General features: G+C 46.5%; 1 protein-coding gene across 1 annotated transcript in view; it reads right to left on the bottom strand.

The window, feature by feature from the left end:
- Positions 1 to 23,758, bottom strand: part of LOC147886035 (malonate--CoA ligase-like) — a 100,512-nt gene that overhangs the window by 32,741 nt on the left and 44,013 nt on the right. Inside the window, exons 11-13 of the mRNA XM_087396482.1 lie at positions 21,098 to 21,193; positions 20,496 to 20,586; positions 3,072 to 3,145 (exon numbers count right to left, since the gene is read on the bottom strand). Coding sequence (XP_087252608.1) covers positions 3,072 to 3,145; positions 20,496 to 20,586; positions 21,098 to 21,193 — 261 coding nt within the window. The remainder of the gene's footprint in view (positions 1 to 3,071; positions 3,146 to 20,495; positions 20,587 to 21,097; positions 21,194 to 23,758) is intronic.

Genomic DNA, 23,758 nt, shown 5'->3' with positions numbered 1-23,758 from the left:
ATGGTGAGCCCTTCCCTATGAGGGGAGCCTTTGAGAAGATCCATAGATGAGACTATTGCCACTTTCCTCCCATGGGGAGGTGTTCCCGAGAAGTTCTCGCCGAAGCAAGAAATTCTAGGGCTAGCAAGCTAGGGTGGGACCATGCACAACAAGCTTTCCCAACAAGGCTCTTCTCTGCATCTTTAAATTGATGACGCGTAGTCCTCCCTCTTCCTTGGGTAGAATCATCATTTGCCAAGCTCTAGTGTTCTCGAGTGCTATCCATTCTTGCCCACAAGAAATTGTGCATCAAGCATCTGAGCTGCCCCATGCATCCCTTGCGAAAACACCAGCAAGAGACTATGTACCAAGACATGGCCAGGAGGACATGGTTAGCAAGAGAGTTTGGCTGAGATCCATTCAAGAACCTTGCATCTCTTTTTATTCTTGAAAACAACTTATATTAAGTATGAAAAACGCAAGCTCAATGCGGAAATACAACATGCAGTGCATGAAATAAGGCCTCAAGATGGCCAAAAAACCCCCCTCAAAAGGGGAGAGAAAAAATCCAAGGCTGAGGCTGAAAATGCCACCACAACCCTGTAGAGGAATCCCAAAAGAAAGGGAGCCTCTCCATTCCCTAAGGAACGTAGCCCTCCTAGCAAAGGCCACACGAGAAGATCCTTGTATGCTCATCCAGGTGGCCATCAAAATATGTATAGTATTTGTCCAAAAATTGGCTAAAGTATGAGATGGGTGGACCTGGGAATGGTCTAAGGCCCTTGTACATCTGGCTCTCCAGATATGCCATGCTGAAATGCTAGCTAGAATCTCCCAAGAAGAATCCAACGAAGCATGTAGTGCTCTAAAAGGTAAGATTGGTACATCATCCAAAAGGCATAACTCAATTAAATGTCACCGAATCGAGAAAGCAGAAGAAGAGTCGTGCCTCTCGTAAAATACCTGAAGACCTGAAAGGGAGAGCCAAGCAACTGAACCCCATGTCATGATGAAAACTCTTTGACTAAGAAAGTGAAGCTCCTAACATACAAGAAGGGTAGGCAGCACGACCCGCATGAATTGTGTGATTGTTCGGGGTGTATCTTGATCGAAACCCAATGAAAGCATCGGGTGTAGAAGTTATGGCGGTGACTAGATCAAAAGGATTGCTGTGAACCTTTGGAGATCCAGATTCGGAGCCGACCCTACTTGCCCTCGTTGCCTCTCTGCTTTGGAGACGATTCAGCATTGCTTATGGGATTGCAGACAGGCGAGGATGATTTGGATGGGGGTAGCCAGGATTTTCAGTCACTTTGTGCACTCCCCATTCTTTATGACATGGGGCTCAGTGGCTTGGATTTCTCTTACTGGGCCTCATGTCTTTTATGAGAGACATGACTCTTCTCGGGCCATTTTGATTCGACGTCATCAAGTTGAGTCCTATTCTTTGGATGTGGTACCACACCTTCCTTTTGTAGCAGTACATGCCTCTATGGATACCTCTTGGGAGATATTGGCGAGCATAGCAGCTTGGCATATCTGGAGAGCTAGATGCACAGAGGCATCGGAGGGAACTCAGGTTCATCCCCCCTCGCACACATTGGCTAGTATCTGGATAGACACCATACATACTTTGATGGCCGTATGGACGAGCATGTAGGGAGACTCCCGTGCAGCCTCAGCTAGGAGAGCTTCTTTCTTCAGGGAATGGAAGGATTCTCCTTTCTTCTCTGAGACTCTTACAGGGTTGAGGTGGCACTTTCAGCCTCAGCCTTGGTTGTTTTCCACCTCATTTTGAGGGGGTTTATTTATCCTCATGGTTACATGATGTATTCCGTGAGCTTGCTCTCGCGGGTGTTTTCTCTTACTTAATAGAAGTCTCTTTCTTGAAAAAAAAGGACCAATTTAGGAGACACCACAAGCAAAGAAAGAAGTGAAGGGGTAAGCTCTTCGATGGAAGGACCAAGAAGAAGTCCAAACAACAGCGTTGAAAGAAATTCAGAAAGCATAAGCCAATGAGAGAAAAACCAAACCAGAGTATGGCAACAGGTGGATCCGCAAGGGCAGGGAGCCGCCATATCGCCAAGACAAACTGCGAGGCTTCCGCGATGAGGAAGAGGCTGTCACCCAAAAACGGGGGGAGGTAGAAGCGGGAGGGTGGAGCCTGGGTGTGGCGGGAACGGAGGTGGCACGAGGTGAAGGCGTGGAGGCGGGAGACTGGTGAGGTGGGGCGGCGGGAGCAGAAGCGGGGGCGGGGGAGAGGCGGAGCGGGGACGAGGTGGCGGACGGGGGCCGGGGGGGAATGGAGGGGCGGAGGGGGCGGGGTGGGGCGAATGAACGGGGGGGGGGCGGGGGTGAGGGCGGGAGGGGAAGGCGGAGGTGGAACGGGAGGGCGGAGAGGCGGGAGGGGGCGGGGCGGGTGGCGAGGGGTGAGGGGGCGGACTGGCGGCGGGGGTGAGCGGAGTGGAGCGAGGGGGTAGCGGGCTGGGGCGGAGGGGGGTAGCGGGGCGGGGGTGAGCGGAGGGGGTAGCGGGGCGGGGGTGAGCGGAGGGGGTAGCGGGGCGGGGGGAACACCTCAGTTCTTTTTGTGGCACCCAGCTTCCAGTTTTCAGTAAAATCTCCTGGGTGTGATCATGGTGAATTTTATCTTTCTAAATGCTACATAAATCCTGAAAACAAATGCCCCATCTTCCTCTTGCACACACATGACGTCCTCTTGCACACACATGACGTCCTAGTATTTAGTGCTCATTTGCAAGTTTATGCCCAACCAATCTATCATAACTTGATTTCTAGTTTATCTGTTGCACATCCTTCTTATTGATGCCCAAATACTCTAGTCCAAAGTCCAAAACTCTTCCCTTTCACTAAAAGTATTCTTGATCTTTGTCAACTAAAAGCATCAATGACTATGCTCTTTTATCTTGACAGTGTATCCATAAATGGTCTGCCCAAAACTTACTAACTAGGGTACCTTCAGGGCCTTGAACTGCCAACATACAAATAGAGACACTCAAAAAAGAACCCACACATACCCCATCCTCAAGCAAGAGAGACATTTGATCTTTTAAATGCCAAAGCTATGTCATTACTTCTAACAAAACGGCCTCAATTTCCAGTGCAGATATCTTGAATCCTCCAACCTTAATGATGTCGCTGTTTTTTCCTGCAGAAATCAGCGATGATTATAAGAACCTTTGTAGAAATCTAAAGGGATAATGACAAAAAGTATCTTCACTATTTCTCTTATTGCTACCCTTATGTGATAAACAAGACGTATGAAATCATTCATATTGTACATGTTGAGGCTAAAATGCACTTAAACAACACAATTAATGGAAAAAAACCTATTGTGTTTGACTAAGGGGATCATCGAAGCAGAATTAGAGAAAACATTATGGAAATCTGTTCTCAACAAGTCAATTTGGATGCAATACAATCGTTCCCTCAAAACGTTACAGGTTAGGAAGGAAATGCGATACTAGAAGGAAGCACGGAAGTCCATATTTCAATAGCCACACAACTAAAATAACAGAATGAATAATGAGCTTATATTTTAAGAACCCCAATATGGTGACATTGCATCCAAACCCTTAAAATAAAATTACTGCTCTATAATTCTAGAACTGCTCCCACACTGAGATCAACCTGTATACATTGTACTCTTCCAATAAATGTATCCTTCAAATCCTGCCTCCATGGAAAACCGAAAACCTCAAACTCATTCATGAGACAATGAGACAACTTCTATCATTCCTGCATCTAGAGAAAATGAGACTTCATGTGTTTCATGCGAGCACGAAACACAGTTATGGCAATACATCTCTGACTGCTGTTTGCTGTGTTGCAGCCTAAGCTTCACTAAGGAAGGATAGAGGCTGCTGGTGGTTTCTTACTAGGCCACAAAAATACAATCTAGATTCAAAACAATACTCCAACCGTAGAGAGTCTATTGTCGATGTCACTTAGCATAGTGCAAGCAAAAAGTTAGGTGTTCCTCAATGTGACACAAAGAACTCTTTTAGCTTGCATCTGATTAATATAGGTAGTGCATGAATTGACAAAGCAACTCAAATAGAAAAATACATGTCAGGTTTCCTTGAGCATAAATATATCATGTTATGTGTGACCTGCATGTATAGTTTAGCATCAAATGACCAGCTAAGGTATGCTTGCTAAACTTGGCAGCTGTCTCAAACTGGACTGGCTCTCATGCACAAACTTATGCAGTGTACCCCTGATATAACTTTGTCAGAGTATGAGAATGCCACCTGCCAATACTGATGCCAAACAAGCCAAAATACATCCTATTAAATTAACCCTGATAGTTACAATTTTCTTCCCATTGTTGCTAATGAGTATAATCACTCTTCTTAGAGAATACTTCATGTTTGTGGGAAAATTAGAAAAGCCTTTGATCAAGAAAAACGTGTGTTATCTTCTAGTACCAAGCCCGTGGAGCTTGTTTGAAACCACAAAGTGCTACCTTCACCAAGCATACTTTAACCTCATGTTTGTTAGGGGCTGCTGCACATTGTTTTCTTGAGAGAATTATAACAACCTCAGTTTCACAAAATGTGTGCATGGATCTTTGAGGCTGCTGCACGTATGTTTGGAAGTCAATGCTCCAAACCCGTGTCAATAGGTACTGGTCAATGCCCGCATGTAATGAAGTGCAATCTAGTTAACATAGGTTATAGTTTCCCATAGTTTAGTTCTGTTTTACTAGCAGACCATGGCGAAGTTGACTTTGAGAGCTCCATTCACCTTTTTGATGAAGGAGATGATAGATAAATACAAAGATTGTCTTTGAATTCGATCCGCCACTCTTTCTACTTTGCAAGAGGCTTCTGAAATGTCAATCGTCTCTCTCCTTGAGGACACCAACTTGTGTGCAGTAGAGCATGTCAAGATGGTCACCGTCATGACCAAGGATATGCAACTCACAAGGTGCATTAGAAGTAATCCAGTATCTAAGGCATCTGTGTTTCACCTTTTGATGGTAGTAAGTTTTGAAGCATTTTGATAATGAAAAATTTGTCCACTGCTGAATAGTTTTTATTTTGGTTAAACATCCTGCCGCCGCTCCCCAGAGGAGAAACTGAGACTGCCAGGAGACCTAGAGAACTCCGGTTCCCTCCAGGGGTCCCAATCGCAGATCGAGAAAATGAACTGCTCCCAAGTGCTTCTTTCCGAAGCCGGCATCCTTGAGGGCTGAATTGCTCAAGCTTGTGTATGAGCTTGTTTGGATGCTCCTTGATTGACCAGGGTAAGCTGGTTTGTCTCTTCTTTATCTTGCTCAGCTTGTGGAGAGGCTTGGTCGGCAGGGTGATTCATAGTAAATGCTTGCAAAGCAAGTTCGTGCTTTGAAGGATTGTGGGCAGGCTACTTATGCTTTCACCCATTGTTTGGTGAGTTAGTGGATGCTGTGGCTGTCTGGGAAGTGTGTGGTCCTGCATGGGCTGCTAGTAACAACTCCTAAGTTTTTTTTGCAGGTGTTTGCACAGAAAGAAAGAAAGAAATTTGTATTAATGTATGTAGGAGGCCTCGAGGGCCTATGAGACAGGTACAAACCAAAAGTAACTCATACAAGCCGCTCTGGGCTGAAGCAAAGGGCTCACTAAGGCCCTTGCTGAAAGCTAAAGTGCTACACTAGTGAGCAAAATAACAAAGTAGCAATTAGCGAAATGGTATCAAGTGCTCAGAGCTATGAAGAGATCTAGTAGCTAGCTAGGAACGGAATGGAAATGTGGAAAGCATAATGAAAAGCAAAATGGAAAGGAAAATGAAAGAACAAGTGCTAGGCAATGATAACCAAAATACTCACATGATATAAAGCTTGATGTTGACTGATGTCATAGACAATTGACAAGCACAACACTATATAGTGTGACACTAGACTTTAGAAAGCCATAGTGTATATGGGATAGCTCCCAATATGACACGTGGCATGTCTAGGAGTCACTAGACTATAAAACACACCTAGAACACTCATTTTAGAGTCAATTTGGCTTCATATTCCAACACCACCCCATGAAGGCAAGGTGAGAGACTACTGGAATGGAACCAAGAACAGAACATGACGATGACAGTCTAAGGTGAGGGACTATTGGAATGGAACCAAGAATAGAACATGACAATGACGGTCATCAAACTGTGCACCCTATGTAACTCAGAGGCTAAAATCTGAGCGTGTTCAGAGGTTGATCCAAGCACTCTCATGGCTTGAGATTCAACATGCTCAGAGGCTCATGTTATAGCATGGCTACATGGCCAGCTCATAGGTCTAGGAATACACCAACATCCTGGAACTCGGCCAGACCTGATAACGAGACCTATCAAAGCCAATACATGGCTCCCACAATACATCCCCCTCTAAACCTATCAAAGCTAATACATAGCTCCCACAGTACATCCCCCCTTGGCTTTATAACGTGACATGTTAGGAAGCCACACACCAAAATAGCAAAACCAATACATCTTTTTTAGGAGGACTATCCAAGGCAGAGGACCTTTAGACTCAATGAAAACCAAACACTCAATACATATCATTTTAGGGGGACTACCCAAGGCAAAGGACCCCAAAATACATCAAGCGTGTAGTAATAAATAAAAATATCTCTTTGTGAAAGAGATGTCCTCCAAGTAGCTAATGCACATGTGTGCACATCCCTGCGAGTCAATGACGATGTCGATGAAGCGCTAGGCAAGAATGCCTCAAAATATGTATCGATGAAGTCCATGGGTAGCTACATGGAGCAATTACATGATGACTCTCAAAATGCAGGAAGGAGAGTCACCAATGTCAAAGTAGAAGCCTCAGGTACCACGACCAATCGAGAAGTCAATCAATGCGAAGTACCTCAGGCACCAATCGAATAAGCAATGTTGAAGAAGTCACTTGTTGATGTAGAGTGCCATCAAGCTCGATGTAATGTACTAATCAAAGAGATCACTGTAGTGGAGTGTGTCGGAGTAGTATCGGACAATTCACATTTAGCTCGGGAAGTCTTCGCCAAAGTTTGGAGTAGTCACGTGAAGGAGTCACCACAATGTAATGTCAAGAGCTCATACCTGCGTGGGCAACAGAGCTACGTGGAGCAGAATGGCGGGCAGAATACGGGCACCAACTTGCGGACAGCAGCTCCTAAAGAATGTCGGGCAGAAGGATCAAATAGCGGGCTGGAGTAGAGGTCAACGATGAATTGGATGGACATCTCCACATTGAGCTGGCTGCATCATGCTTGGGCTATCAAATCATTGAGCTCCAGAACAAAATTCACACGCAGAAACAAATTTCGTCACTTCTTGCAAGGGCTGTAACTTTTCACAGAAAACTTGGATTGCAATGATGTAAAAACGAAATTTGTAGTACTCAAGGTTCTCTAAAACTTTGCTGAAGACACAAAGCCATGATTCTGCTTCTAGATCCGAATAGAAGCATCACATCGTCCGTAGGTCACATAAAGATATAGCTAAAGGAAGGAGAAGAGAGGGGGCAGATCATGGCGTGGAGAAGAGAGCTCAAGGAAGGAGAGAAGAGGGCACCCTTTCAAGGAGGAGGAGGTAGAGTAGCTTCATTGGCTTTCCTCACCTCAACCTCTTGGAAGGGAAAGGGAAAGGGAAAGGGAAAGAGAAAGAGAGAGCAGGGCTAGGAACATGGCTCTGATACCACATGAAGAGATCTAGTAGCTAGCTAGGAACAGAATGGAAATGTGGAAAGCATAATGAAAAGCAAAATGGAAAGCTTGATGTCGACTGATGTCATAGACAAAAGACAAGTACAACAATATATAGTGTAACACTAGACTCTAGAAAGCCATAGTGTATATGGGATAACTCCCAATATGACACGTGGCGTGTCAAGGACTCACTAGACTATAAAACACACCTAGAACACTCATTTTAGACTCGCTTTGGCTTCATATTCCAACAAGCTAACGCTCCGAGTGTTAACGCACGGGCTCCACATATCCAGGTGCCATGGTGTCTGGGATGTGAGAAGCTCTCGCATTTGTGTTTGTCGAGCTGTCTCTCGACATGGCGGAGGGCGTAGTCTCCTCGATCTCTGTATTCGACGGGCTACGTCAAGGGTGACGCCTCGTCTCTGGCGGTCTTCTCTGAGAAGGGCTGAAATAGACCGGACCTTGATCGTGTGTGCTCTGGTCACTCTCTGTGCCGCATGTGAAGTGTGCGCCTCTCATCTGGGAGCATCGTGGCAGTGACTCTCATTGCTAATCCATGATGCTCTCATCTTATCAAGCTCCTCTCTCTCTCTCTCTCTCGCTAGCTAGCTCCCCTCCACTCCTGCTGCCCCTCCGCTCCTGCTGCTCCACCCCGCCTGCTGCAACAGCTCCACCCGCTGCCTCCTCCGCCCCTCCACACCTGCTCCTCCCTGCTGCCCCTCTGCTCCTGCTGCTCCCGCCTGCAGCCCCTCCACTCCTACTCCTCCCCGTTGCCCCTCCGCGCCTGCTGCTCTCCCCCGCCTGCAGCTCCGCCTGCCTGCAACCCCTCCCCGCCTGCAAGTCCTCCGCCCGCTGCCTTCTCTCCCCCACTTCTGCTCCACCCTCCCTCTTGGCTTCCCCTGCCTAGCCTCGCCACCCTCCCTCTTGGCTTCCCCCGCCTAGCCTCGCCACCCCCTCAGCCCTCCCCGTCTACCCTCATCCCACCTCTTGTCTCGCCACCCCTCAGCCCCCGCCCTAGCCTATCATATCACCACTCCTCCCCCCTCCTCCATTTCCCTCCACATTCACCCCTCCTCCACCCCGACCTACAGCCCTGCCTCCTACCCCCTCCTCCATTGAGCTCTTCGGCTCCCCACCTCGTTTCAGCCCCTCGGGGGTTCCTCCCGTCATGAGGGGGGGGGTACATGCTTCCGCTCCCGCTCCCGCTCCTGCACTAAGACTAAGACCTGCACCGAACACGGGTCTGTCAAATGAAATGGGGAAAGGTGGCAAGGATACGGATAAAGCCGCTAAGAAAGACGACAACAAAGCCAAGAAACAAACACAACTGAAACTCGAAGATGTGAACACACGCTACAACCGCAGTGGACTCGGAGTGGACAGCAAAGCAAAGGCGGGACCCATCTCTGCCTAGCTTTAGTTTCACATTCAGTGTCAGCCTCGGTCTCAGCTACATCCTCATCCTCAGCCTCAGCGCCAGCCTTAGCTTCAGCTCTAGTTCCACTTTCAGCTCCACTTACGCCCACAGCCTCTACAGTTACAGCTACTAGCTCTGATATACCCCTACCCATGACATCGATTGCTCCACCCTCCCCTAGGATAGAGGGGTTGCCATTGATACCATCTCTTCCATCTCTCCCTTCTTCTCTCTCCGATTATGACACCTACTTTGGAGGGGTCATACATTGTTCCGCACTACTCGACCTTTTTCTCCCCTCTACCTCTCAGTCAGCCCATGCTCCCACACCCTACTGGGATCACCTCCTCCAAGCCACAGGCCACTATCATCTCCATACCGCACCCATCTCACCCAGTCTCATCACCCAGCCTCCAGTCTCATCCTCACACTTTCATGCCACAATCCTTTCAGTTTCCGTTAGAGCACGGACGAGCTGACCCATCAAGGGCTTGGGGGTACTTGTTGATGGAGGTCCAGAGCATCCGAGAGCGCAAGAGGGAGCTGTCACGCTTCGCACAGGAGCAAACACGCTTCACCCAAGAGCAAGCACATCTCATACAGAAGCAGTCTCAGGCTATCCGAGACCAGGCTGATCTTATTCAGGGGCTCATATAGGAGATCTCACAGCTCCAACAGGAGGTCACTGCTATACGTACAGTCCCAGGGAGCACCCCAGTTGTGGAGGCACAAATTGCGAGCATGTAATCTGCCATCGAGAAGACGTCCAGATGGGTCGACGTAGCCAAACGGGAACCTGCAAGGGTAACCGTTTCAACTACCCTCCTCGAGCAGCAGCAGAAAGCCAACAAGGCTCTCAACATCAGAGTACGTAGGATTTCCCACACTGAGGCTACACCGATGGCAAATGCGTAGGCCTTCGTGACCCCAACCAAGAGCAACTCCTTATCATACGGTTCCATGACGCCCAGGCACGACTTTCGACTTTACGTCATAGGTCAACCTTACGAGACCAGCTAGCGATCTCCATGGATGAGAACCTCACTCCACTACAAGTTGAGGAGAGATGTTTTCTGTTGCAGCAGCGTAATCAGGTCCGCAAGGAGGGGAAGTGGGCAGTAATACAAGATGGACGACTCCTTACATGCCCCCGTCGAGCAGCACCCACCTCTCCTCCCGCATAGGGAGGCGGGGTCTATGAGACCCAGACATCCGAGACCCTATCCTGCACCATCTAGAACTGTAATGGTTACCTTATGGTCAGAACCAGGGAACTTCTCGAAATCCTATACAGGTCACGACATAGTCTTTTACACAGAGACACATCAGAGTCCCGAGCACCCATTACCAATAGTCAGTGGCGGGTATACATGGGAGTTCGCCTACAGAGATGAGACAAGGGATACAGGAGGGGTTCGAGGGTCAAGAGGAGTCGCAGTCCTTTACAGATCCACACTTTTGGGGGCTATCTCAATGGAGCAGAGAGATCCACACTCCAGGTTTCTCTGGATCCGGATTCGACACATGGATAGCCAGGATCTATTTATTGCAGTTTGCTACTTCCCCCCCGAGACCTCCCTCTTTGCCACAGATATTCGAGGGGAGGATGAGACATCCTCATTTGTTGCTCTTTATCAGTCCATTGTTGACTTGTCTAGCCACAGGAAAGTCCTCCTAGTTGGGGACTTCAACGCAAGGACAGGCGCTCGTTAGGCACCACTCCTCAACTTCAAGGATGATTCCACTCTACTGCCAGACATTGACCTTGAGGAGGTAGGTATGCTACGAGTTTCGGCTGACAGACGAGGGCCGCTCACATCTTATGGGCAGGCCCTATTAGACCTCGGCAGGATGCATGATCTCATTATCTATAATGGTCTTGACAGATGGCCCGCATCTGGTGGCTTCATTTGCTTTCCACATGGGGGAGGCTTCGGTGTTGTGGACTACATCATGGGATCCCCTGCCTTCACATCTCCCATCACTGACTTTACCGTAGCACCTCTCTCTCTAGGGGCTGATCATACCTATCTTTTCTTTAGCATTTCTACCCCCCGCCGCACAACACTTTTTACCCCATTGAGTTCTTACTCCACCTACCATGATATACACTTATAATACACTTATCTTGGGGTCATCTTTTCTGGACCCATCTTCACTATGAGACCCGCAATGCATGCAGGCTTGAGCAGAGGATATGCTTCATTGGCTAGACTAGAGAGGCAATGCTTCTGCTCTCACTTTCAGGATCCACGGACCAAAGGGTTGCTTTTTGACTCCTTGGTCCGCCCAGCAGGATGTATGGCAGTCCATGCTGAGGGCCAGACTTGTCGGATACAGAGTGGGCCAGGGTGGAGCGGCTACAAGTTCTCATGTTATCATGGATGATTTGTGGTAAGCCATCCGTCCCTCACCAGATCATTCGAGGGGATTTTTGGTCACCCCCATTATAGGTAGATGCTACATTTTAGGTCATTACAAATTTGTACCAAGTCAAGGAGTATGGGAATTCCACATCCGGGTGTAGCAGGATACCATGGCTAGCACTGTCCGCTTCTATGGCACTTGCAACAGGGGGAGACCAGAGGTGTTGGTATGCACGCACAGAGAGATGGTTTGCAGGACTAGGGCTCCACATGGACAGACTACCTCCTTTCCAGTACAGCATGGATGCTCCTTTCTCTCCCCTCCTATCACACGAGGTCAACCAGGTTATGCGTGAGGATCTACTACAGCTACACACATTTCAGACTTGGTTGGGCCCGAGTGATCTTCCAGTGAAGCTGGGCTTCTATAGAGATCACTTCTTACATATCACAGCGGAGGGTTTCATTGATCCACCAGGATACACGCAAATTCACCTACCCCACTCGCTGAGGATCTCTCTTGGGCAGCAGTTCCGAGTCTCTTCACACAGACTTTGTATCGATAGCGGCAAAGCAGAGCAGTTACCCAGGGAGAGGCGCATATGCACACTGTGTGACATGCAAGAGGTTGAGACAGAGGAGCATTTCATCTTCAGGTGTCCTGTTTACTATGAGATCTGAGGGTGTTTCTACTACCTCTTCAGAGATAGTTATGGGGTTTTGGCCCGTTTCCTCTCCTACCCAGACTAGCGATGTTTGGCTGGTTTTATTCATGAGGTGCTCAGACACCGCGATAGGATACTCCGAGTACGGAGATAGGAGTAGACTTCTTCCTCGACTGATATCTCTCAGAGCTCTATCACGAAGTTCTTTCAGCCAGATCACATAGACCCCCACAAGGCGAGACCTCGACATGACCGTGACCCGAAGCCTATGACCCGACAGCTCAGACAGAGGGTTGACTCACAAATCATACTTGGGGACATCCCCTCCTTGATTAGGGTCGGAGCCCGACCAACGGGGGTCACACTGGCCCTGATATAGACGCAAAGCTACGACCAGCAGGAGACGTACCAGGACTGCACCCTTGGGGAGGCGACAGCACTCTATTACTGACCTCATGCCTCTACTTCCACAACCTCATCCATCCTGATGTCCTGCTGTTGCTGATGATAATGATGATGGTTATGATGATGTTGACGATGATGTTGAGATTGATATATATAGTCGAGATATGACTATCTTGTACTTAGGAATTAGTACTGCCATTTTGAATTTTTTTGCATTCTGCATTGGTGTGGATGCTCGTTTCGTAGCTCCACTACCACAGGTCATTGTATCAGGTTTTTCACAGTCTCATAGACCCATCAGTCTTCCGAAGACTTTAATAAACCTTCTTTCTTTCTTTCTCTCTCAGCCTCCCCAAGAGCTGACTTAGATGCATCGAAATCTGTGACACGTGTCTATGCTCAGTTGATCTCGGTGACTTGTGGCATCGCCTCCTGCTGCTCTTTGGTCTGTCGCATCAATACATCTCTGTGTCGTCGCATCTCAATCAGATAGAGCCCAGCAACTCAAACTTGGTCAGGAAAATGGATCAATCGTGAAAGCAAGTGCTCCTCTGTCTCGACCTCTACCATCGGGCATAGTCTGCAGTTCCTCTGCTCTCTAGGTATGCCTGCAGCTCTCCTTGCGTCAATCCTCAACTGATGTGACAAGACTCGCAACTGTCCGATGGCGATCCTCAGTGCATGTGAGACTCTCCTACATACTCCGAGATGCTCAGGAAGCGATCATGGTAGAACTGGATCGTGGTGGGGAACTCCTGGTCTCCCACCCAAGCCCAAGATGTATGAAGCTGGAGGGGGTCTAACTGTATGATACGGTTGATCTCATCTTCTAGGATCATCTCGGGTGGTGCATCCATGGCACAGAGCACCCTGCCCTCGTGTTAGTCATGCTGTAGTTGCATGGGTCATCGCGTGAAAACTGGTCTGGTGAATACTACCCCCAAATATGTGTAAGACTGCACTACCTCCACTGGCTCATCTTGGTACGTGAAACTTGTAGGCTATCTCATGGGCTAACCATAGATGCCACTTATACCTTGGTATGAGCCTTGTAGGCCTATTTATAGTCAGTTAGGACTATTGGTACAGTTAGTTTATGTACCATCTAGGTTAGTTAGGACACTTAGTCCAGTTAGGGCAATTAGCCCTAGAGTTTTGTTATGTTGGCTCTCCCTTGAGCCTCCACACTTTAGTTTTGCATAGTTTTGCAGCAATCTATTATAGCATCTCGTTTTTCTCCATTGTGCTTCCATTGCTTCCGACACCCAACAGTGGTATCAGAGCAGGTTGGGAATCCATTCCCTCAGCCATTGACAACTTTCCCAAGCTGTTTGGCAGCCTCTGGAGCACTCATTCTTGCTGGTCTTGCTGGTTTTCACACTCCCACGAGTGTTTGAGGCCTTTCCAAGCACTTCTGTCGCGAAAAGCCTCATTTTGTCGCGAGAAGACCGCACTCTAGAGCAACTATCGCAAAGAGAGCTGTGTTTCGATGCATTTTCTAGCCTGCTGCAGCAAAAACGACCACACGTGTGCATTTACAACAACTGTACGGAATCCGTACAACGATACAGAACCTGTACGGCCATCCGTACACACTGTACGGACAGCAGTCGCCTGCATTTATTGCATTCCAGAACCTGTACGAACCTGTTTCACAACTGTATGGACTTGCTGACAGACATTTAATGCAGTACGGAATCCATACAGCCCATTAATGGCTGTACGGACCTGTTGCACCTGCATTTAAGGCTGTACGGACCTGTCAGTTCCATTTATTGCAGTACGGAGCTGCCTCGGGGTGTGTGTCAACTACATTGAAGGTTTATCAGCATTTCAAAGCTGCCTCGAGCTGCGTGTCAGCATTTTGGAGCTGCCTCGATCTGCGTGCCAGCGTTTGGAGCCATTTGGAGCTGCTAAATTGATCCAAGAGACTTCTCTTTGAGCCCTTCCCTCCTCATTTGGCATCCCTTTGCCTCAGGCTGCGAGTTTCTCCATTGGATCTCTCTCTCTCCATTTCTACGTGCTCCCCTCCTCGTGGGAGCACTTCTTTTGCTGTAATTCTCATTTCCAGCCCTCATTTGCTCACTTTCAGAGCCTGTCACTGCTTTACATCATTGGGTAAGCCGTTGTTGCATTGGCTTTTTCCAATTTCTACTTCATTCATTTTGGAAAGGCCTTGTGTTGCCTTTGGGGATTTTTCTTGTAACAGATACACCTTGGGACAGCAGAGTCTTTTGCAGGCATAAGCTTTGAAGCTTGGGCAGATTTTTGGTACTTGATTCTGAGAGGTTGCCTTTCTCTCATTTGCTTTGCCATTTGGTGCATTTGCCTTGTATTTCAGCACCATGTCTGGTGGCAAAGATGATTTGTTTGGGCTGATTGGGGCCGATGACAAACTTGATGGCACCCATTACCCCATGTGGTCATACATGATGGGACATGTTTTGGTTGCCAAGAATCTATGGCATATTGTTTCAAGTTCTAAGGCCAAGCCTACACACACTGTTACTAGTGCTACACCTACAGTCTCTGCTTCTTGAGGTGATGGGTCTTCAGGTGATGGTTCTAATGCTACAGCTAGGACTCCTTCACCTCGTGCTCCAGGTGCTTTGCCTCACAAAAGCAAATTCAGTGGGATGGTCGTGATGCCAAAGCACATGCCTTGATTGCTCTTTCAGTGAAACGGGTTATTATCCCTCATATTCGATCTTGCAAGCACAGTTACGCTGAAATGCGTTTCAAAGCCCAACCAGGCCTGAAACGCAGTTTCAGAGAAGCCCCGTTTTCTAAAACGCGTTTCAGGGTCTGAAACGTTTCAGAACCCTGAAACGGCTGGCTGAAACGTTTCAGCCAGTCTGAAACGCGTTTCAGAGCCCTGAAACGTGCTATTTCAGACAACACAGGCTGCTAGGTCTCCAAAATCACACGAAATCCGCCGCCAGTCCCGTTTTTTGTCTTTTTGCTTTCGATTTTGGCCTCCTTCCACTCCTTCAGCCTCATACTCTCTCCATTCTCAAGGTTTTCCAGCCCTCCTTCAGCCCCATTCACTCCTTTCCTCTCCTTTCTCTCCTGCAGCCTGCTTCAGCCCTCCATCATCATCTACTCCCCTCCAGCCCTCCTTCAGCCCTCCTTCAGCCCCCTCTTTTCCAGCCCTCCTTCAGCCCTCCTTCAGCCCCCTCTTTCAGCCCTCTCTTTCAGCCTTCTATTCCCTCCTCTTTCAGGCCCCACTTTCAAGTTTCAGCCCTCTCTTTCAACCCTTGGCTCTCTTTGCAGTTTCAGCCCCCCTTTCAAGCAACAAGCTTCCATGGCTTCAAGACACCCTACCCCTGAGTCTCATTCTGAGGTAGAATTCACCCAATTAGATTTTTGGTGGAGTCAAGTCGATCTCCTGGGTGCCTACAACTCCAAGAAAGGAGGCACTCGCAGGTTCATGTGCAGGCTTTGTGGATTGAAAAGAGGTGGGATTCCTGATAGGGTGAAGGCCTATCTTCTTGGCATCAAGGGAGAGGGGATTACAATATGCAATAAAATATCCGAGGAAGAGAAAGCAAGGTTGGCATGAGAGGTCGAGGCATTTCCTTCCGTGAAGAAAGGTAGGACTATTGCATCCACTGGTGAAGGAGCTACTTCAGGTGCTCATATGGCTACTGCAAAAAGGAGTCCTCTTCCCTCTGCTGCTGCTACTACAATTTCATCTTCTGGGAATGCACATGTTCTTGGAGCTACAGGTTCTACTCCTACTGCATCTCCTTCACCTCTCCCACCTACACGAAGGCAAAGCACCCTTTATACTGCATGGCATCCACAAAAGAAGGCACAGGTAGATGCAGCCGTGGCCCGTTTCTTTTACTTGAATGGGATTAGTTTCAATGTGGCACGGTCTGCTTATTTCAAGGAGATGGTGACTGAAATTATAGCCTTTGGGCCCACATACACCCCTCCCACTTTTGATGCATTGAGGGGAAAGCTTCTAGAGGATGAGGTGAAGGCAGATAATGAGGCCATTCAGCCTGTTAAGGAGAAATGGCATAAGTATGGGGTCACTTTGGTAGCGGATGGCTAGAGTGATGTATGTAGTCGATCACTAGAGGGTATTTTGGCATATTGCAGAGGATTTTCTTTGTACATACACTCCATAGAGTGCGAAGTACAACAAAAAACAGCAAATGTTTTGATGCAGATGTGGGCAGATGCAGTGGAGTATGTGGGCCCGTCTAATGTTGTGTAGTTGGTTTTAGATGGTAAAAATACCAATAGGGCTGCAGGTGCATTATTGGAACAAAGGTACCCCATATTCAATGGAGTTCTTGTGTTGCCCATTGTTTGAATAATTTGTTGAAAGACATTGGCAAATTACCTTGGGTAAAAATTGTAATTGATAATGGAAGAGAGAGAGTTGTATCGCACCTATGCAAGGAAGGAGCTTTTGAAGTATGCAGAGACAAGGTTTGCATACAATTATATGATGCTTCGCAGACTCATTAAAATGAGACCTACTCTTAAGCAGGTTGTGGCAAGCCCACAGTGGGATGCATGGCCCACTTCAAAGCAGGCTCTTGGGATATTGGTGTACGATTTGTGCATAGGCAGCGATGACTTTTGGGCTGATGCATCACACTTGTATGACTTGTGTAAGCCGATTGTCTTGTTGCTAAAAAAGGTTGATGGAGACATGCCTTTTATTGGCAAGGTATATGAGGGGATGGATCGTATGATAAAAAATATCAGAGTGTTAGAGAAAGATCCCCACAGGTTGAAAGAGCTCGAGGACTTGGCTGTGACTAGGTGGAATCAATACTACTCTCCCATTCATGTGGCTGCATTTGTGTTGGACCCAGAGTTTCAACACAAGGCAACTGCACAACAAAGTGATGCAGAGGTGGTCCGTGGTTGGAACCTCACTCTTCATAAGATGGTGCAAATGCCAGAGGCTCGCCGGACAGTGAAGGACCAGCTCGCCAATTACCGCAATAAGGAGGGCATATTTGGATGGCCAAATGCCCAGCATGAGAGGTAATCCTAACTCATTTAAATTCTTAGATTTTACTATTTAATGATTCATAATTTTCAGATTTCATGAGCTTTGCCATATATCTGAATTTTATGATCTTTCAAATTTCAGATTTCGAGTTGGATCTGTTACATGGTGGGAGGATTATGGAGCTGATTCCCCACAGCTGCAATCGCTTGCCATTCGGATTCTCAGCTAGGGTTGTAGCTCCTCCTCTTGTGAGCGCATGTGGAGCAGCTTTGCCCACATCCATACAAAGAAGAGGAACCGTCTCAAAGCACACAAGGCGAACGATCTTGTCTTTGTTAATGCAAACTTGCGTTTGCTTAACAGGATGAGACAGGAGTACACTCATGACAAGTTCATTGGTTTTCATAAGCCTGATGACACCCTCACTGATGATGATGAGGAGGGGGAGGACGATGACGACGACGATGAGGAGATGGCAATGGAGGAGAAGGAGGAGGAGGAGGAGGAGGAGGAGGAGGAGGACTCTTGAGCAGCTGAGCTATCTAGATTCTAGAATCTACATTATAGATTTTGATCATATCATCAGTGATGTAGCAGTTGGCCTTAAGGCTTAGAGCCTAGGCTTTTGGGAATCTGAATTTTGTACTTTTGACTCTTGAGTCTTGAGTCTTGACTCTTGACAATGAGACATAATACATATATGAATCATATATTATATTGCCTTTGGCATTTTGTAACTTGTCAATCTTCAGCTTTTCTCATTGATTTCACATTTGTCATTTATATTTGTAATATGTATTGCTCACTGCTAAGTTAACTTCTAAGCTCCAAGTTCTAAGTTATAATTTGTAACTTGTTCTAAGTTCTAACTTCTAACTTCTAACTTTCTAAGTGACATTGTGCCAGGTGGTAAGTATTACGCACTATATTTTAAGTTACAGGTAGGCTGTAGGCTGTAGCATTCTAAATGTGTGTGTTCTCATCTCAAAACTCCCTTTTCTAAACCTCCCTTGCTGACGTGGCATTTCCCCGTTTCAGCCCTCCCAGAAATCTCGAAACGTTTTCGTTTTCGTTTCTGTTTCCATTCCCCGTTTCCATTTCCCCTAACTGTGCTTGCAAGACAACTAAGCAAGCATGGGATCAGCTTGCATCTTTGTATCACGTGTGGAATGAGGCGAGGGTTACCTATCTCCACAGGCAGTTGAAAGATTTAACGCTTGATGAGAGTGGTAACATGGATGCCTATCTTACTAATGTGAAGGATTTGAAAGAGCAGTTGGCCAACATTGATGAGATTATGCCTGATTCTCAGCTAGTTTCTAATACCCTTGATGGGTAGCCTGATTCATGTCAAGGCTTTGCTACTACAATGAGGTTGGTTGCAGGGGGTGATGCCAATCATTTCTCATTTGACCAGCTTGTTGCTCTTCTTCTTCAGAAGGAGCAAAGTCGTATGAATCGCAATGCTACTATGGCTAGTGATCAAGCATTTGCTGCCCATCACAAACAAAAAGGTAAAGGCAAGGTTTCAGCTGGAAAGCCCTCTCATTCCCATGCTGATCATTCACATTGTGCCTCTTCTTCAGGGGCTAACAAAAAGAAGAAGAGATGTAATTATTGCAGGAAACCTGTGCATGATATTTCTGAATGCAGGAAGCACATAGCATTTGAAAAGAAAAAGAAAGAGTCTGGTCTTGCAGTATCTAGTTCTTCTAGTGCAAAAGATCAATATGAGTCCACTCATTTCACACAAGACCACCATTGGGCTTTCTTGGTTACATGTCAGTATAATCCTGATGTTCATGATGCTTGTATGGCAGTTTCAGATGTTTGTGATGCCTGGTTCTTTGATAGTAGTGCTAGCAAGCACATCACTTCCTGACACCTGTAGGAAGTTATTCAGCTCATTGGAGCTTACATCTAAGGGGGGCAGTGTCACATGTGCCAATAATGCATCATATACCGTGAAAGGTATTGGGCAAGTTGCTCTTACTTTTGTCTCTGGTGGTATTGTCACTCTAGACCATGTGCTTTATGTTCCAGGCATTCGGAAGAACCTCATTTCTATTTCAGCCATTGCTACATGTGGCTTTCAGGTTATTTTTGATGGTGTGAGGTTGGCAGTGTATCATGTTACACATGCCTTTACCCTGGTTTCGCGACTGGCTCATGTGGCTCTGATACCATGTGAGAAATCACTCAAATGATAGTAGAAGCATAGGACAACATGACTGATCTTCTCCAAAGACTCGAGCTCACATACATGCATAGGAATGTACACGGACTTGCAGAAATGAGAAGCTTGAAGATAAATGTATGCAGCTTCAGGTAAGGACAAATCCTCCAAGGATGAAGTGCAGGAGGCCCCTACCTCCAAGCCCGCGGTCCCTGTGCAGCCAACTTTTGGTCAGGCATGCAGTCCTTCCTTCCCCTGAGCAGGTCGTAATGCAGCCAGCTTGATTGTCAGTCACACGTGCAAAGCAGGGGACACGTTGAGGCAGTCAATTTGCCCTTCCCCAAGCTCGAGGTACCAGCCCATCCAGTGTCCTTGGATTGCTGCTTTACTCAGACTCGCAGTTTTTATTACCGGTAGACATCCTGTGGCAGCAGGTAGCAGATCTAGGGCCAAGCCTAGATGATAAAACAGTCAGAGAAAATGAGCAGGTGAGAGGTGGGACACAGGAACATGGGCAACAGGGATAAAAAGATTAACTGAGGAAAGGGGGTGAAGGGGTTTAGGTTGAGCAGGGAAAGAGAGCATGATTCAGCTCAAGAATATGCATTTCAGCCAATTACTTCTTCCTACAACAGCATGACGAATTCTCTGCAGCTACAAGAGCCTTTTCTCCACACTTACTAACTAAACTACAATTTTCTACTCATTACTTTTATAAGTGTGATGGCCATGTCAACTCTTGCAAAAAGATTCCTTTCAAAAGGAAAGTATCTTCAAATATTTTTAAAAAATAAATTAAAGCAGAATGTAAAACTGCTTACTGCCGAGAATGATGAAATATCCATCATCATCAATTGTTGCATAATCGCCAGTTTTGAAGTAGCCACCTTCTCCAAATGATTCCTCTGTGATCTATAGAAAGCCAAAAAAGGAACATTGAGCACTTAACATTCAAATCTATCCAAACTTTTATACTACTGGGCCATTTCCTGGGAGCACTATAATATGTCAGCTAGAGTTATGTATTTACATGATTATGTATTACTTCTCTCTCGTCGCCACCTAACAGTCTTATGGCACAGGCAAGTCTTGAGATATTCTAAGAAGAGTTGTAGAATATGAATCTGGAAAATGGAGATAAGATGGATCCATTTCTCATGTCACGAGGTCTGAGAGAACTGAGTACTACAAATGTATATACAATGCTTTTTGCAACCTGTCATGGCCATTTCTGATATATACATTCAGAACCTACAATACCTATAGAGCAATTTATACTTAGGCTGTATTCCTTAGCAATCTTCGTCTCTCATCCACTTAGACTTTCAACGTGGTAATACAAAGAGAAGTACTGGAGGCTGACACCATCATTCCTTAAACAGCACGAGGCCTTAGTCTGTCCCATGTGAAAGTAAATTCTCACCTGAGGCTGATGCCAGTACTCCTTGAAAAGGGAAGGGCTTTTCACCCAAAGTTCACCAGATCCCTTTGCATTTCCATCTTCTTTGACAATTTTTGCCTGCACCAAATCAAATATGACAGAAACAACTCACACATCACCAATATGACAGAAACAACTTCAGATATGGCATGGACATTGTAAAACTTCACAATTGCGTCTGCATCCAAAAGCACAGAAACTGAAACATATATGCATTCATTTAATTAGCTTTGTACAACCTTTATAAAAATCACATGACAACAATTGCACCTCATGGACTGAACAGTGCAGCACATTGTTTATATGTGGTCCAGACTGAGGAAATCTTAGATCTCTGCCCTATCCCTGGTGGTCCAGACTCTATTGAGCATTCGTCCTACTTGCTATGAAAGGTATCTTGTGGTTTCCAACCAAATCTATGAGAAAGGCAGCTGATTCGTATCAGTTTCATCATCAAGGTGTTACTCAGGGTTACATTGACATTCTCTTCATCTAGGAATACAAGTTGGGATGGTGGAGACTACAAAAAGTCTGGTAATTGCTTTAAGATCATACTTTCTGGTCTCATGTTTTGGCATTAGGGGAGCAACCTGTATTTCAATTGCAGATTCTTTTCTCCCTAATTGTTGGACATGGTATCATTACTCCCTCAAGAGCGTAGTGGATTTTACTTTTAATTGGTGGATCTAAGGTCGGTTTTCTCAACCTTTATGCCCCCATCAAAAAAGGGGAACATGTGTTGTTTTGAAGGAACTATTATTTTGGGCTGCCATTGCAGATTCTTGGATTATTGGGGGTGACTTCAACATGGTGGAGTTACCCTCAGATAAAGAAGATGGAAGGGAAGGAGGCCTAAACTCTCTTTAGAGACCTGCTTAGGGAAAAGCAGACGTAGACTTCAGATAGTTGGATTCAGAAGTGCCTCGCTGCTACAGCAAGGGCTCAATTACAAGTACTTAGAGATTAGAGAGCTGATATGACATTCACGCTAGGAGTCTTTTGGATTTGGATGGGAGGGGGAGACAATGAACCATTTTTCTCCACTCTTGGCCAAAGATAGGAAAGACAAAGTGTTTCTTAGCTGGTTGACTTAGACGGGGTTTAAAACCAGATCATAATGCCCTCATGCATATTGCTTCAGAATCTTATGCCTCCCTTCTCATTGTAGACTTCGACACTCCTACTAAAGATGATGCCAAGCAAAGGGTTTGACAGGTTATTTCAGAATTAGGGAAACCAGATATGAGTGTTTTACTAGATGCATCCTTCACAAATCTAAAATTTAGGACTGCTATTCTTGCCCTACACAAGGGCAAATGTCCTAAAAGGAAAAACTGTTAGAAAAAATTCTCCGGCTGGCAATATAAACCATTTTTCATATCACAAATAAATCTGGAAGGTTGAGTTGTGGTAGCCACAGCTAATTGCCTTTGCCAAGATCTTATACGCAATGCCCATTGGAGTAATGGGCCTCCAATCATGTCCCAAAAAGTAATGAAGAAAGAGGAGGTCCGCCCAAAGATTACGACTTTCATTGATTGCCTAGGAGGGGAGGGATCCTTGCTTGCTGATATCATGATATAGATATTGTTGTACGCAGATGACATAATCCTCATATCGTCTTCAATAGCAGGCCTACAGAGACACCTAGAGGCCCTAGAGGTGTTTTTCAGGGAGAAAGACCTGACAATCAACCTTGGCAAGACCAAGGTCATGACCTTCAACACCTCGAGGGCAATACTCATCGACACAGCTTCACTTACGCCGCGGGAGCCAGTTGAGATCGTGCAATCATACTCCTATCTAGGGGCATCTTCAAGAGGCCAATTTTCACGATGACTCATGCAGTGAGGGCACGACTTAACGAGGACATGGAGCTCTAGCTCGACTAGAGCATCAGTGTTGTGAGGCACACTTCCAAACCCTCCGACAAAGGGATGGCTATGTGATACATGTGTGAGGACAACACCCATGTATGTAGCACCTTTTGGAGGGGTGACCTATCGGCGACAGATTGGCAAGATTCAAGAGACTATAGGTGATTATGGAATCCAGGATGATTTGGAGTAAGCCTTCGGTTCCTAATCAAATTGTACAAGCAGAGTTCGCTATGACACCACCCCATATTCATGTCATCTCAAGATGATGGCATACCTTCACAAGGTTTGGGCCTTGCCTAGCTGGAGACTATTGGGTTGGAACTAAAGTACCAGACAACTAGCCAAGAGAGAGGTAAGCATGGCTTTGTACATATGCATACCTAGAGGGTTTGTCAGTCAAGGTATTCAGATGGACTACCTCCCTCCCTTCTAGTACAGCTCGGATGCCCTGTCCCATAGATCCGACAAGATGAGATCAACCGTATCATACAGGTGGATCTACTCCAGCTCTATACATCACAGACTTGCAGGTGGAACCAGGAGTTCCTCACCAAGATCCAGTTCTACCATGACCACTTCCAATACAGCTTGGATGTCCCGTTCCTCCAAATCTCCCACGATGAGATCGACCATATCATACAGGTGGATCTACTCCAGCTCTATATATCACAAACTTGCGGCGGGAACTAGGAGTTCACTCCAACAAGATCCAGTTCTACCATGACCACTTCCTAAGAGTATTAGACCCCATTATCTCGAGGAC

Source organism: Dipteris shenzhenensis, chromosome 25, assembly GCF_047967505.1.
Source record: "Dipteris shenzhenensis isolate YYH24624 ecotype China chromosome 25, Dip_SZ_1.0, whole genome shotgun sequence".
Taxonomy (NCBI): domain Eukaryota; kingdom Viridiplantae; phylum Streptophyta; class Polypodiopsida; order Gleicheniales; family Dipteridaceae; genus Dipteris; species Dipteris shenzhenensis.
Note: the sequence above shows the minus strand (reverse complement) of the source record. Positions and strands in the feature narration are given on the sequence as shown.